The 14,944-nt window shown below is 54.2% G+C and overlaps 2 protein-coding genes across 2 annotated transcripts; both read left to right on the top strand.

The window, feature by feature from the left end:
• The first annotated feature begins 6,197 nt into the window (after positions 1 to 6,197).
• Positions 6,198 to 9,709, top strand: IL25 (interleukin 25). Its single transcript, XM_005909800.2, has 3 exons — positions 6,198 to 6,289; positions 6,479 to 6,723; positions 8,713 to 9,709. The coding sequence occupies exons 1-3, from the start codon at positions 6,281 to 6,283 to the stop codon at positions 8,966 to 8,968; spliced, it is 510 nt and encodes a 169-aa protein (XP_005909862.2). The 5' UTR covers positions 6,198 to 6,280; the 3' UTR covers positions 8,969 to 9,709.
• A 618-nt stretch (positions 9,710 to 10,327) lies between these two features.
• CMTM5 (CKLF like MARVEL transmembrane domain containing 5) lies at positions 10,328 to 12,951 on the top strand. The gene is made up of 5 exons (XM_005909801.3): positions 10,328 to 10,705; positions 11,661 to 11,813; positions 12,241 to 12,333; positions 12,545 to 12,629; positions 12,724 to 12,951. Exons 1-5 carry the CDS (start codon positions 10,580 to 10,582, stop codon positions 12,735 to 12,737), a joined length of 471 nt encoding a protein of 156 aa, XP_005909863.1. The 5' UTR covers positions 10,328 to 10,579; the 3' UTR covers positions 12,738 to 12,951.
• Positions 12,952 to 14,944: the final 1,993 nt, after the last annotated feature.

The following is a 14,944-nucleotide window of genomic DNA, read 5'->3' as shown; positions in this document are numbered from 1 at the left end:
GACGGGTATAATCTCTGCCCAGAGGACTGCCAAGGCAAATTGGGGCTCAAGATGGAGGTGGGTAAGAAACACAGTTCTAAAGATGAATGCTCTGACTGGTGCTCGGGAAATAGAGACTGGAAAAGACTAAGCAGGAAGGAAGTGCTGGGACCTGGCAGAATGGTGGTTTGGGAGGTGGGCAAGAAGGCTCACTGCCTTCGTTGTAGCTGAGGGTCTAGCTAGTGCCTGTAGCTAGGTGAGGGAAAAGGGAAAGTGAAAGTGAAGTTGCTCAGTCGTGTCTGACTCTTTGGGACCCCATGGACTGTAGCCTACCAAGCTCCTCCATCCGTGAGGTTTTCCCAGCAAGAATACTGGAGTGGGTTGCCATTTCCTTCCCCAGGAGATCTTCCCAACCCAGGGATTGAACCCGGGTGTCCCGCATTATAGGCAGATGCTTTACCATCTGAGCCACCAGGGAAGTCCCTGGTGAGGGGAGCAGAGTGCAAACCTGCAGGAAAATGAATCTGTGCTTCTGGAGTGCCCAGGCAGGGAATGGAGTCAGTCAGACTTGGGGAGAGGTGAAGTGAAGTGGAAGGTCGCTCAGTCTTGTCAGATCCTTTTCGAGGCCATGGACTGTGGGCTGACAGGCTCCCCTGTCCATGAAATTCTCCAGGCCAGAATACTGGAGTGGGTAGCCATTCCCTTCTCCAGGGAATCTTCCTGACCCGGGAATCAAACCCAGGTCTCCCACATTGCAGGCAGATTCTTTACTGTCTGAGAGCCATCAGGGAAGCCTAAGAATGCTGGCGTGGGTAGCCTATCCCTTCTCCAGGGAAACTTCCCAACTCGGGGATTGAACTGGGGTGTCCTGCTTTGCAGGACGATTCTTTACCAGCTGAGCTACCAGGAAGCCCTGGGGAGAGGTGGGGGTGGGGGGGTTTGTCAGCTGTGTGAAGTTGGTCAAGTTCTGGAACATCTCTGAAGCTCCGTTATTCATCTGGAATAGTGACTTTGGTGAGGTGTGAATACATGTGAAGTGCTTATCACGATGACTTTCCCTCTTCACCTTGGCTCCCCATGACCCCATCCCCACCCCCATCCCCAGCTTGTACCTTCAGGAAAGCTCCAAGCGTTTCTGTGTCAATGGCAGGTGGAGTCTTCTCCTTGTCCTTATGACTCATCTCTGCCCTCTCCTTTGCAAACAGAGGTTTAACGTGATTCTAACTTGTTCAGGGAGGATTCTGGGTCCCAGGTTAGGATGGAAAAAAACCCAGACTGGATGGGTAGCTAAGACCCTGGGTGGGCGGCTGACTCAGATGGGGGCCCTTGACTTCGGGCCTTGCCTTTGCCATTGTTCATGGAGTAGAAAGGAAGGAACTCCTCCATTGGGTTTTCTGGGTCCCAGTCTTCTCTCCCACTCATGTCCCTCCCCAGCAGAGCCCTCCAGCTGATCTCATCCTCATCCTTGAGATTTTTAATTGTGACACATGGGATCTAGTTCCCTGACCAGGGATTGAAGCCAGGTCCCCACACTGGGAGCAAGGAGTCTTAGCTACTGAAATCCCCCTGCCTGCTTCTTCACTTCCTCTCATTCTACACTCTTCCTTAGCTTTTGTTTTCCAACCACATTGTCCTTTCTGTTTCTTAAATGTGCCAAGACCTTCCACCTCTAGGACTCTGTTGTCCTGTTTTCCTCTGCCTGGACCATCTTTCCCCAGAACCTTTCCATCATCATGTCAAATTCCACATCTTCAAAAAGGCCTTCTCTGACTTTTTAAGTTAAAGTTGCCCTCTTCCTCTACCAATTCCCCACCCCCAGTAATTCCCTATCTCTTAACATTGTTTCACTTTCTTCATAGCACTTACTATTATCAAAAATTACCTTGTTTCCTTATTTACCATCCCTCTCCGCCTAAGACATGAGGCAGGAGCCTTATCTGACTTGTCCTCCTCTGCCTTCCTAGCATTTAGAATGGTGTCTGGCATCTAGTAGGTGCTCAATAAATGTTTGGCAAATGGATGAATGAGCAGGGCAGCCATGACTGTAGGATTGAGAAAGGCAAAGGCCCACCTGGGGAGGAACCAGCCCTTGGCTAGGGGAGGGAGTTGCTGAGTTTTTTGTCCTGTTCACTCTGATTCTCTGCACGTCTCCCAGGCAAGAATGGGTTCTCTTTGAAGGCAGACTCCTTTTGAAGGCAGGGGAATCTTTGTAACTAAAGGTGGTCCTATAAATTTATTTTTCTGAGCTCCAAAATCACTGCAGATGGTGACTGCAGCCGTGAAATTAAAAGACGCTTGCTCCTTGGAAGGAAAGTTATGACCAACCTAGATAGCATATTCAAAAGCAGAGACATTACTTTGCCAACAAACGTTCGTCTAGTCAAGGCTATGGTTTTTCCAGTGGTCATGTATGGATGTGAGAGTTGGACTGTGAAGAAGGCTGAGCGCCGAAGAATTAATGCTTTTGAACTGTGGTGTTGGAGAAGACTCTTGAGAGTCCCTTGGACTGCAAGGAGATCCAACCAGTCCATTCTGAAGGAGATCAGCCCTGGGATTTCTTTGGAAGGAATTATGCTAAAGCTGAAACTCCAGTACTTTGGCCACCTCATGCGAAGAGTTGACTCATTGGAGAAGACTCTGATGCTGGGAGGGATTGGGGGCAAGAGGAGAAGGGGACGACAGAGGATGAGATGGCTGGATGGCATCACTGACTCGATGGACGTGAGTCTGAGTGAACTCCGGGAGTTGGTGATGGACAGGAAGGCCTGGCGTGCTGCGATTCATGGGGTCGCAAAGAGTCGGACACGACTGAGCAACTGATCTGATAAATAATTAGCAACCAGTGCCATCATGGTGTCCCTATCGGGTTATGGGAGTCTGTTCTGAAGGCCTCCATCTGGGCCAGGCAGTCTCCCGTCAGTTGTGGGGTCACAGGGAGGTTGAGGTGCTCCAGGGCTGAGGACAGCATCTATTTACCAGCAGGGGGCAGAAGTATTTCTGCATTTTAACCCCCTGCAGCCCTACCGGCCCCTCAGGTGAGTACACCTGAGCATCCACGACCCTGCTGAGCCCTGCGGTTCGGTTCCAGCACTGTTTCAGGGGCTGCTAAGCTGGTTGGAACTTTTGTGTTTGTTGCTCAGTCATGTCTGGCTCTTTGTGACCCCATGGACTGTAGCCCACCGGGCTCCTCTGTCCGTGGGATTCTCCAGGAAACCATGCTGGAGTGGGTTGCCATGCCCTTCTCCAGGGGATCTTCCCAACCCAGGGATTGAATCCAGGTTTCCCACATTGCATGTAGATTCTTTACTGTCTGAGCCACCAGGAAGATACTTTTGCGGTCATCCTTGTTGCCCTTTTTCCCTTCAGCCTCCCCACCAAGCATGCCCATCTCTATGAACAAGGAGAAGAGAGGGCCCTCGGTGAAGAGCGGATCAGAGGCAGGGGCAGGACTTCAAGACAGTGGATGAGAACTCAAATGACTTCCTGAGGAAGGGAAGGACAGCCATCGTAGCATCTTTCAGGCTTTCTTGGCCCAGGTGGGATGCCCCTTTTCACATCTTCCCTGTTCTTTCCTGCTAGGGGCTGACCTCGTGTCAGTGGCTTGGGGTAGCATGTTCAGATCTCCCCTGTGGCTGCCAGGTCAGCCCCAGGCAGGGAGGCACCCCTGATATCAGGTACTGGACGAACTTTGCTTCTGCCTCCACGTTCTCCCCACGGCCACCGCCATCTCTCTACACCCCCAGGGATTCCCTGGAAGCTGAAGTGACTCAGGGATTCTTAGTCACCCCAAGAGGAAAACCCTCTGGAAAATGTTTCTCATGGCAGGGAGTCACCCTGAGGAGACCCACAGCTGCTCCTGAGATAAGGGTGGAGGCTGAGCAACTGCAAGGAGGTGGGCGGGGGCGGGGGTGGGGGCGGAGGGGGGCAGGGGTGTGTGTCTCAAAGGACAGGTTGTGTGTCAGGCCTGGTCATCACAGGGGAGAATGCCCCTCAGCAGTTTTCTCAGAGGAAGTCATGGTACGGAGGCAGGGGGACAACCCAAAAGCCTCTCCTGGAGGAAACATCCCATGCAATCAGTGTGCGTCGTTTGCAGCATCAGCAAGTGAGCGCTTTCAAGCATCCTGTCCTGGATGGGGGCCAAGATCAGGAGGTCTGGGCCTGTGTCAGCCTCTGAGACTTTGTTCGACTTGGGGGAAACCCGAGGGATCCAGCACTTCTGGAAGGTCCCCGCATAGCCTTTGTTGGGGCTGGGGGTTGTTTGGGAACACCAGAAGCCACTCTGGGGGCCATGGGGCAGACCTGAGGCTGGGGGAGAGGTAGCCAGAGCTGTGGATCCCAGCCAGCTGGCTGAATGCCTGAGTGGGCAGGAATGCCCTGTGGTCTCGAGCAGGTTTAGGTGAGACCTGTCCAGCCCACACCTGGGTGAGTAGGAAATCCCTTACAGCAGGGGCTTCCCTTCCATCCAGAGGTCACCACAGTGTGGCATTTCCATACCAGGAACTTAGCTTTGGAGTTTTTCAGGGCTGGGAGGGAACCAGTTCGGCTTCCTCCTAACTGTGCAAACTTGATGAGGTTACTCAATTTCTTTGGGTCTCAGTTTCTTCATCTTGACATGGGGACAGTAATTTCCATCTCATGGTTTTATTATAAAGGTAAAACTAGCTGATGCATGTGCAGGGCTTGGCACCCTCCTGGCACATGATCTCAGGAGCTGAGGGGGCGGATGGAAGTGAGAGGGTGTGGGAGCACAGGGCCAGAGAGTGGGCCAGTGGGAGTGGGGCAATGTATTCCTGGCCCCAGTGCTCTTCCTAAGTGGCCCTGCTCTCCTAGCCATCACCTGTTGACCCTAAGCTCTCACCGCCCTTCAACTTCCAGGCCCCTCAGAACTCACCAGATCAGCTTGTCCCACTTCCGAATGCCCTCTGACTTCATCATGCCTCTGTTTTAGGGCTGCTTTGCCCTAAAGCATTCAAAAGATTCCTTATCGCTCTGCCATTTGAGTTATTCCTGGTTCCCTTTGTTTATTTCCTGAGTCGTTGGTTACCAAAGGAGTATTTTCTAAGGGAAAGCACATGCAAATCAGGAAATATCACTCTAGAGACGGTGTCTGTATATGAGTGTGTTGGAGTCCGCAGTGGCGGGGGCGGGGTTGGTGAGGGGGTGAGGGGAGTTGTTGAACAAGGATGCAGAGAAAAAGATTGGAGCAAAATAGGCAGAGAGCCCCCCGGATGGGTGGCCCCTGACTGACCTGTGTCTTTGCGGCCAGGCCCAGCTGGAACCTTGCCAGAGCACACATACCCTCTCCTGGCCGACAGTGGTCCATGGACCTGTGACCGCACGGCCTTACCCCACGGCCTGAGAGCAGCAGCTCCCCCTGCCATGCTCCTAAACTAGTGAGTAGGGGTGGGGCAGGCTGATCTGGGAGCTGGGTACTTCTGTTGGCTCTTAGCTAAGGCTGTCACCTTGCCTCTCTTCTTGGTTCTGTCTTCTCATTTGTACCATGGGAACAGTCACTCAGCACTTCTTCCGTCAGACCCTGCACATCCAGCCAACAAATTGTTGGAGTCGAGGCCTTCCTGGCAGCCTATGGGATTAAGCCTGTATCCTGAGTCCAGAGGAGGTCAGGGGATGTACAGAAATGGGAGTGGGTGGCCCTTGGGAAGGGCAAGGGGAAGTTGGGGAGAAATAACAGACATTGGGAAGTCATAGATGATTGTGGTCATAGAAGTTGGGCTCATGGAGGATGAGGAAGGGGTCAGAGAACAAGCAGACAGAGGGAAATGTTTACTAAGGTGGAGGATCCTGAGGACATCTGAGAAGAAAGGGAAGAGAAGAGACAAGACCCTGGGTGGGAGCAGCAGGGATTATAGCAGCAAGGCCTCTTAGAGAGAGTCCTAGTGATGTTCCCTAGTATCGGGTATTAAGTGACCCAACAGAATTCTCATAATGCCTGTTCCCCAAGGCACGGGATAACAGGATACTATTACTTTGACCCCACGCCCAGTAAAGGGCAAAGAACAAAGTTTACTCAATAGGCTTACGATGATGTTAATCACAACTTCCATGAGTCTAGCATTTAAAGCAGCTTTTGGAAAGACTTACAAGTTTTTTTTTTAGGGGTTTGTTTTGTTTTTTAATCTCAAGTCACACCCTCCAAAAGGTAGTGGAAATAAATTTGAATAAACAAAACAGGTTTGCTGAAAATAAAACCAGGACTCCTAAACTGCTCCAGTCAAACAGCTTCCACAAGGGCTTACTGTCCAGCCAGCGTGGCACTGAGGCTTGGCAAGCAGCATCCAGCATGTACCAGGTAAGTGTGCAGGGGCCTGGCCGGGACGGTGCTGAGTGAGGCAGGAGCAGAGATGGGTGGGGATGGAGGGAGCTCTCAGTTTTGGGGCTGCGGACCAGATGGGGCATGAATTAGAATCTCAGAGAACAGCTGGGGGAGGGGGCATCCAGACTAGGCAGGAGCAGTTTTCTCACTAGCCTTTTCCTACAGGCAATGGCATTCTTGGCAATGGTCATGGGAACCCACACCCTCTGTTTGGGGTCCCAGAGGTGTTGCACCCACTGGCCCAGCTGCTGCCCCAGCAAAGGACAGAATTCCACTGAGGAGTGGCTGAAGTGGAACAGTGTGCTCATGCCTCCCCCAGAGACCACCAGCCTCGCCCACCACCCAGAACCCTGCAGTTCCAGCAGGGACGGACCCCTCAACAGCCGCTCCATCGCCCCCTGGAGATATGAGTGAGTCTGCCAGCCCCTGCCCCCTCCTAAACGCCTGCTCATGTGCTGGTCAGGATGTGTGTGAGGGACCAGGGCAGTTCCAGCCAACTCCAGCCTATCTGTCCCCCTTTTACCTGAGGGAGGTTATCAAGTTTGGGTATTAGACAAGGTCTAGCCCTGACACATTTTTGGTGACCTTGGGCCAATCGCTCAGGGGTTCAAAGCTGAGTTTTTTTTCAATCTGTAAAATGAAATAATATTCTATAGCCTAATGATGCAGATCATACGAAATAGTGAAAAATCTAAACAGTACAGAAAATTTAGGTTTTCTTCCTTTCTCCTTTTCCTCTACTTCTTCTCCCCCTCCTCCTCCCTTTCTATCTTTCCTCCTCCTCTCCCTTCTCCTTTTCCTTCCCCTACAATGGCTTTGTTTTTCTAACAAAAATATCAGGGAATAATGTACAATATAGGAACAAAGCAGCCCAATACCAAATGTTAGTGTTCTGAGCCATGAATGGGTTCTAATTATACCCTCTTTCTGCTCTGGGGGGACAGTTGGGTGGCTGGACCTCCAGGCTGGTTGTCTTTGATCATGAGCTGTCTTATTCTTTCTCCATGTGCTGCCACATATTATAATTCTCTATTTATGTCATGATGTAAACAAATATTAGAAAGTACTGAAATTGGGACAATGAATTAAAATACTAAAAATTAGTATTCTAGGGGTCCCAAACATATTTCTCCTCCTGTTTCACACTCTCTTGGGGTATCTGTGTTTCCACCCACTGTAAGTCTATTTCTGGCTTAGCCTTGGCTTTGGGGATTAAAGGAGAAGGTCATTGGCTAGGGAGGGGGCCAGCTTTGATTGAGACTAGATCCAGGATGGAGACTCCAGGCCACTACGCTTTGAAGTGGTCTCAGTAGGCTGGCTAGCTTCTAGACTAAATCTAAAGAGGTTGGGAACCCCTTTGGGGAGGCTGGGTGCCAGACGGCTGACCTGGCCGGGGTCTAGACACCTGGGCTGTGAACCCTTGATAACCACTTGGGCTGGTCTTCCCCGACATGCTTTGCAACATGTGTCACACAAGCTGTTCCTCAGAAAAAAAGTGATGATGTCGAGTAAGTGGGGGGAAAAATGCTGCAGTCCCCACCCCCTTAGAGGTTCTCAGCGTGCTCAGCACATTCACAGCGAGAAGTCTGCAGAGAAGACCCCATTAAACTCAACGCTTCCTAGAATCATTTGACCCCAGACCCCTTCCGCTACAGTGCGTTTATCAGGGAATCCACTCTGGGAGATGCTACACTAGCTGAGCCCCAGTTTGCGAAGGCCTGTCTGTTGGGAGGATGGTTTTCCAACCTATTGGCTGTTTCCTACTGAGTTTCTGGAGCACAGACCTTTGGAGCACTGACTTTTCACATCTTCTGGGGGCTATGAAACCTTTTCAGAATAAGTTAATAAGTCTTACCATACACCCAAACATGTGCTTATTATAATGCACAGTTGGAATCTGGAGGACGGGCAGGACATGGCAGACAGTGGCTCCCTCAGGGGAGTGGGGCTGGTGGGAGACAGACTGTCAGCCTTCACTTCGTGCTTTCTTATACTTGGATAGAAGAGCAATTTTTATTTTAAAATTAAAAAAATACATATATACTAACAAGCACACAAGGCAGCCTGATGCTAGAACCCAGCATATGTATCACATGGAACCACAGCTGGTCTGGTAGAGGCCCCAGGGGAGCTCCCCACCTGGCCCCTCCCTCAGGGCTCCAGGACCATTTGGAAAGTCACTCTTCCATCCCCGACCCTCACAGTTCAGGAGAATAAATCCCAGGGGAGAGGGGGTGACTTGTTCACAGCCACCTGGCTTGTGGGTACCAGAGCTGGAACCGAAGCCACAGAACTGACAGCAGCCCTGGTGTTTCCACCCTGGGTCCTCTCTGCCCCTGGCCAGCCCCCCGGGCTCCTGGCCAGCCTCCCTCCAGGGCCTGACTCTTGCCGCCCCACAGGTTGGACAGAGACTTGAACCGGCTCCCGCAGGATCTGTACCACGCACGTTGCCTGTGTCCACACTGTGTCAGCCTGCAGACGGGCTCCCACATGGACCCCTTGGGAAACTCAGAGCTGCTCTACCACAACCAGACCGTCTTCTACCGGCGGCCGTGCCCTGGACAGCAGGGCGACCACCATGGCTACTGCCTGGAACGCAGGCTCTACCGTGTCTCCTTGGCTTGCGTGTGCGTGCGGCCCCGTGTGATGGCCTAGCTGTGCCGACCATGGCTGGTCCCTGGGCAAACACTGGAGCTGGTTGGACAACCACCTGCTGTGGTGAACCAGGACACCTGAAGGCACAGCCCCTCCAAAGGACCACTCGGAGCAGCAGGATCTTGGGACAGGATGGGGGACCATGGGGGGACTGCACTTTGCACTTTTTGGAGTGGGTGAGAAATGCAGGGCAAATCCAAGGCAGTAGTGGCTGGTTATGGTCCCTGGAAACTGGCATCCTGTCCTTTCCTCCTGGGAAAGGTCTTCAAAGCTCTGCTATGTCTGTCTCTTCTTTCCTCCCACCCCCAGCTGCCCTGGTGCAGCACAGGCACTTTCAGATATTTTTCCCTTCGCCAGTGGAGAGCCCTTCAATTCATTAGTTTGTTCACTGACTTCCCTGGTGGCTCAGAAGGTAAAGCGTATGTCTACAATGCAGGAGACCTGGGTTCAATCCCTGGGTTGGGAAGATCCCCTGGAGAAGGAAATGGCAATCCAATCGAGTACTATTGCCTGGAAAATCCCACGGACAGAGGAGCCTGGTAGGCTACAGTCCACAGGGTCCCAAAGAGTTGGACACGACTGAGCGACTTCACTTTCGACTTTCACTTTCTTTCATTCATCAAACACTTAGTGAGCATCGACTTTGGAGCATCTTTGGAGCATCGACCTTAAACCTCCTGGTGGAGTTGCTAGTCTTTTGACATGAATGCTGCTAAGGAAGAGGCTGTTATTGAGCAGGGAGAGAATTGTTCAAATAAATAATATGTACTTAAAAGTGGCCTAATTTGTCTTTGGCATCCCTGGCGCCTGAGCATCTTGTGGTCCCCAGCCTGGTCCCATTTCCTCCCCACTGTCAGCTCCCACCTACTGCCCTCCGGAGTTTCCGCTGTGGTCCCCCAATCCCTCCCCTTCCCTGGCTCCCTGGGTCAGGCTGCCCTCCTGGCATACTGGAGAAACAGAGGCCCATTGAGGCACTGCAGCAGGCACACAGCGCCCCCTTGTCCCCCCAACAATCTGCCTTTGTCCTCAGTTTTGGCTGCTACAGCTTGGTCCTGAGGGGTGCTGCCTGGGCCGGGATCCAGCTCCCACCCTCCCTGAAAGGAAAAGAGAGAAAGGATGATGAGGAAGAGGGTTAAGGTTAGGGAAGGGAGGACGAAAACTGCCTCAGGCTTGGGTTCTCGGGGGCTCCTAGCCTGGCACATTTCTCAGCTCACCTCCCAGCTCCTCCCGGTTTCTCCGCAGTCCGCCCCCTCTCCCCTCCTCCCTTCGCCCACCCTCGGCGGGTGGGCGGGGTCAGGCTCCAAGTAGGAGAGCTGACCCCTCCCCTCTTCCCCGCCCCCCTCCTCCACGTGCCTCCTGTGGACCAGTGCAGGCACCAGCAGGGCACTCTGGGCAGCTGGGTGAAGGCCTATCTGGGCAAGCAACCCCCCGCCCGCACCCCGCGGCCGCCTTCTCCGGGGCCCCACAGCAGGTCTGCCCGCTTCACTTTGAGGTTTCTCGCAGTGCCATTTCTGCTCCTGTCTGCTTTCCCGTCCTGCCAGGTTCCCATCCTCCTGTTTTCCATCTTGGGCTGGTGGCAGTCGCGGGCTGTACCCAGTGGGCCTCGTGGAGATGTTCAATGCTTGGAGTCGTCGGGACCGGGCCCCCGAGGACGGGACAGCTGCAGGGCTCGACGGCTTCGCGGTGGACAAGACCTTCCTCTCCTCCCTCAAAGGCATCCTGCTGGAAACTGAGCTGGTAACAGCCGCCTCCCCAGCCTAGAGCTTCACCTCCCAGCCCCGGGCCCCTCAGGGCTCACCCCTCAGCAGCCTCCCTCCCCCGGCTCTCAGACACCCCGCTTGCCCCAGCGACCCTCCCCACATCTCCTCCCCTGCCTTCTTGTTGCTCTTCCACCTGGAGGCGGTGACAGCAGCTTTCACTGCCTTTAGGAAGGATTGAAGCTAGACGACACTGAGGGAGCGTGAGGCACAGGGATGGGATGGGACGGGGGTAACACGAGCCGGCCTCTCCCCGGGCTCTTAGATGGCCACTTCTTGGCATGTCCAAGAAGTTCAGTTACCCCAAAGGGCAGCCTTTCTGCAGACCCACTTTGTCGCCTGCTCCCTGTGAACATCTGTCCTCAGGAAAGTACCTTCCCTTAATTCGCTTAGCAAGACCTCAGTGTAAACCTGAGTTTTCGGCATATACCTTGTCCTACATTTGAGAGCTGAGGGGACGCACATCCACTCTGGAGCATCTGCCTTCTAATCCTTGCCTCTTGGCATGGAACCAGGGGCTCTCGTCCTTGTTAGAGGAGTTTTAGGCATCCTGGAATTATTATGGGGCATGGGGTACCTCCTGGGGGCACAGGCTGATGTCCCACCACTCGAGGGGCTGGTGTTCCCAGTGCTAAAGGGGGACCCACTCTCTTTTGGATTTCATAGAGTGGTGTTCCCCAGAGCCGTGAAGCTTGGTTAAACTGCTGGGGCTGCTGGGGCCCTGGAGCAGGGGGAGCCTGGGCTGGCAGAGGTGGGAGGCTGGAGTCGGCCCTTGATGGGCAAAGGCCCTGGGCATGGCTCCTGCCACCAGGGTTGGCGAGACCTCTGAAGGCAGGCAGTGTGCTGGCTGGGGGAGCTTCCTGGAAAGAGGGAGGCAAAGGCCTGTCCTGGCCTGTGTCCCCTTCCTGGTAAACTGCCCACCCTCGGCCCTGCAGGCCCTGACCTTCATCATCTTCATCTGCTTCACGGCCTCCATCTCTGCCTACATGGCTGCCGCGCTGCTGGAGTTCTTCATCACACTAGCCTTCCTCTTCCTCTATGCCACCCAGTACTACCAGCGATTCGATCGGATGAACTGGCCCTGTCTGGTGAGGGTCCCCACCCCGTGCTGCCTCCCTCCCCACCACTCTGGGCCCTTCTTTCAACATTGAATTTTCCTCTTCTAGCCTCTCTCCTTTTCCTGGGTAAGCAAGGAATCCAGCCCCCATGTCCTATACTCAAACATGGCTTTGACCCCATCCTTCAGACTGCTCCCCGATGCAGGTCCAGCCCCAGCCCAGCCCCTTGGCTTGTCATCTTGGTCCCTGTCCCTGTGTCCATCTGCGTCCCTCCTCTGGGGAGCTGTGTGAGCTCTCTCTTGCTTTCTGTCTCTCAAGTGCCTTATGTTGTGTCCAAGGGCATCTCCATGTAGGGATTCCCAGTACCTGAGGGTCAAGCCGCTGACTAGCCTGGAAAACCTCAGGCTGATGCCGCCTGCCCTCTGCTTCCCTTTGACCCTGCACCCCCAACCCCCAGGACTTCCTCCGCTGTGTCAGTGCCATCATCATCTTCCTGGTGGTCTCCTTCGCGGCTGTGACCTCCCGGGACGGAGCTGCCATTGCTGCTTTTGTGAGTCCAGCCCTGCAGAATTCTCCGGCTTCCCCCATCCCCCAGGGACCTCCGGCTGATGGTCGCACACTTCCTGTGCCTCTGTCCACCCCAAGCTCAAGTCAGCGCCCAGGGCCTGGCTCACACCTTGCCCCGTATCACCCACCTCCCTCTCCCTGGTGTCCAGTGGCTGGCTGGCCTTTGTTGTGGCATCCTCCTCCTGCTCTCACAGGTGTTTGGCATCATCCTGGTTTCTGTCTTTGCCTATGATGCCTTCAAGATCTACCGGACCGAGATGGTGCCCAGGGCTGCCCAGGGTGAGTGCCTATCCTCTGGGGAGAGGAGATGCCCCCTGCCCCCCAACCCAACTAACCCCCCCATGCCCTACCCCACCTGGCTCCATCTTCACAGGGGACCAGCAGTGACCCTGGGGATACCTGGCTTCTGAGCCCAGCCAGAAAGTGGGACAGGGGAGCCCAGACTCATCTCCTTTGGATTCACTAGCTCCCTAGCCTACTGTCTACTGCCCCAGCCTACAGTGATGGAGCCAAGTCTGAGAGAGAAGTCACATGGACTTGTCTGTGGGGGCTAGTCTGGCATTTGATGAAGCTCGGCCAGGGAGGGGGTTTTATGGACTAAGGGGAGGGTGCAGGAGGAAGCTGGTCATTCCCAAATTAAAAGATTGAAATCCTACTGGTGATTCTCTTTCTTCCTCAGAAATTAGGCAGATCAGGAATGCTAGGAATATTCATGGGAATGTTGCATGGAGCAGGTCATGGTCCTTTCTCTGGGACCAGGTCTGAACAATGAATGAGCAAGTGGGGCTTTAGACTGAAGATGCTGAGGATATCCTTCAACACAGAATTTCCATGCCATGACTCTTGGGTGCAAGGCTACCTTGTGGTGAGCCTGGTGGCTGGGCACCCCGGGTCCTGTGTATGAAAAAGCACAAGCCTTCCCCAGGTGAATGAAGGCCCACCTGTCCAGTCCTTCTAGTGGGTTGCTTGCCTGTGGCATGTGTAGAGCTCCCCCTGGTGGTGTGGGGAGGACTTGACCCACAGGTCACCAGGGAGAGGTCAGCATCCAATATAAGAGGGAGATTCCCTTGTTGCTGGAGCTGGACAAGCCTTCAGATATCAGCTGGTTCAATGCCCTCATCTCACATAAGAGAGGACATACCCAGTTAGGGGACGTGACCTCTTTATTTGTGACAGAGTTAGGGCTGGATCCTGGGCTTCCCTGGTGGCCCAGCGGTAAAGAATCTGCCTGCAATGCAGGAGACCCAGGTTCAATCCCTGGGTTGGGAGGGTCCCTGGAGAAGGGAATGGCAACCCACTCCAGTATTCTTGCTGAGAGAATCTCATGGACAGAGATGCTTGGTGGGCTACAGTCCATGGGGTCGCAAAGAGTCCGACAGACCGAGTGACTGAGCACGCACACACAGGGCTGGAGCCCAGCACTCCTAACGCCTAAACAGGTGTCCTGGATATTATACTGAGTCCCTTGAAGCTCATTAAAAACGGCCCAGCTTCATTTCCAGGTCTCTCCATCAGTAGGGCCACCTTCCCAGGCTGCCAGCACCCCAGCAGGATGTTTCCTGAACATCTTGTGTACAGACCCCGTGCTGGGCCCCAGGGACTCAGAGGTGGCTGGCAGACCCCCCATCCTTGAGCCTCACAGACGGGAAAGGAGACCAGCTAGTGAAGGGTAGTCACAGCTCAGGGGGAGTTTGAAGTCAGCCCTTCCTGGCCCATGAGAGCCCAGTGTGGCCGGGATGACCCTGCACAGCCTTGCAGATCCCCAAATGGCTGAGCTCCTCCAAGCTGACTTGCTCATAGCCCCTCTCCAACACTCGCATGTTCCTGCCCTGAAATGTCTTCCTTCTCGGGTGCTCTGTCCAGATGCAGGCCCTGGTCCCCAAAACCTGCCCGAACCTGAGCTCTGGTAGAGGTACTCTGCTACCCTCAATGCTATCCACCTTGCCTCTCTTGGTCTGGCTTTTCCTGCCCGCTACGTCCTGTTCTGTCCTCACATCCTAGCTCCTCACCATGGCTGGTGGCCTTTCCAGGGTTAGAACCGACTGAATTTTGTGTTTCTTTGGTCTTTGCTCATGGTTCTCAGGACTTTCTCTACAGGCCATTCTCAAGGCAGGTGGTGGTGGACATCCTGGACAGGAGGTGGTGAAGGCCTCAGGGGAGGGATCAGAAGGGCTTAGCTGGGGAGTCCAGGAGATGGGGGTGGAGCAGTGAAGGGATGAGAAGGTGGTCAGGAGAGCCTGGCTGTAAAGCACCGCAGGGGGCAGGGGTTTGCTAGCAGAGGGGGCTCAGGACCCACCCTGTCCCTTGAGCAGTTGTGTGACCCAGGCCAGCCTGTCCCTGGTGGGAGCTTGGAAGGAGCAGAGATGTGCTCTGTGGTGTGCGCCTGTGTGTGCTCTGCTCACGTGTGTGAGGGGTCAACGTGAGGCACGTAAAGCCCAGGTTTGGTCCATACTGCACTTCAGTTCAGCTTGGCATCAGCTGGCTCCAGTCTCAGGATGCCCTATGGGAAGGTAGGGCCCACACACCCGGGCTCCAGCCACCTGTGCCATCCCATCTCCATCCCCAGCCAGCTTTGAGCCTCTCCTAGCATCAGT

Source organism: Bos mutus, chromosome 10 (genome assembly GCF_027580195.1).
Source record: "Bos mutus isolate GX-2022 chromosome 10, NWIPB_WYAK_1.1, whole genome shotgun sequence".
Lineage (NCBI taxonomy): Eukaryota > Metazoa > Chordata > Mammalia > Artiodactyla > Bovidae > Bos > Bos mutus.
Note: the sequence above shows the minus strand (reverse complement) of the source record. Positions and strands in the feature narration are given on the sequence as shown.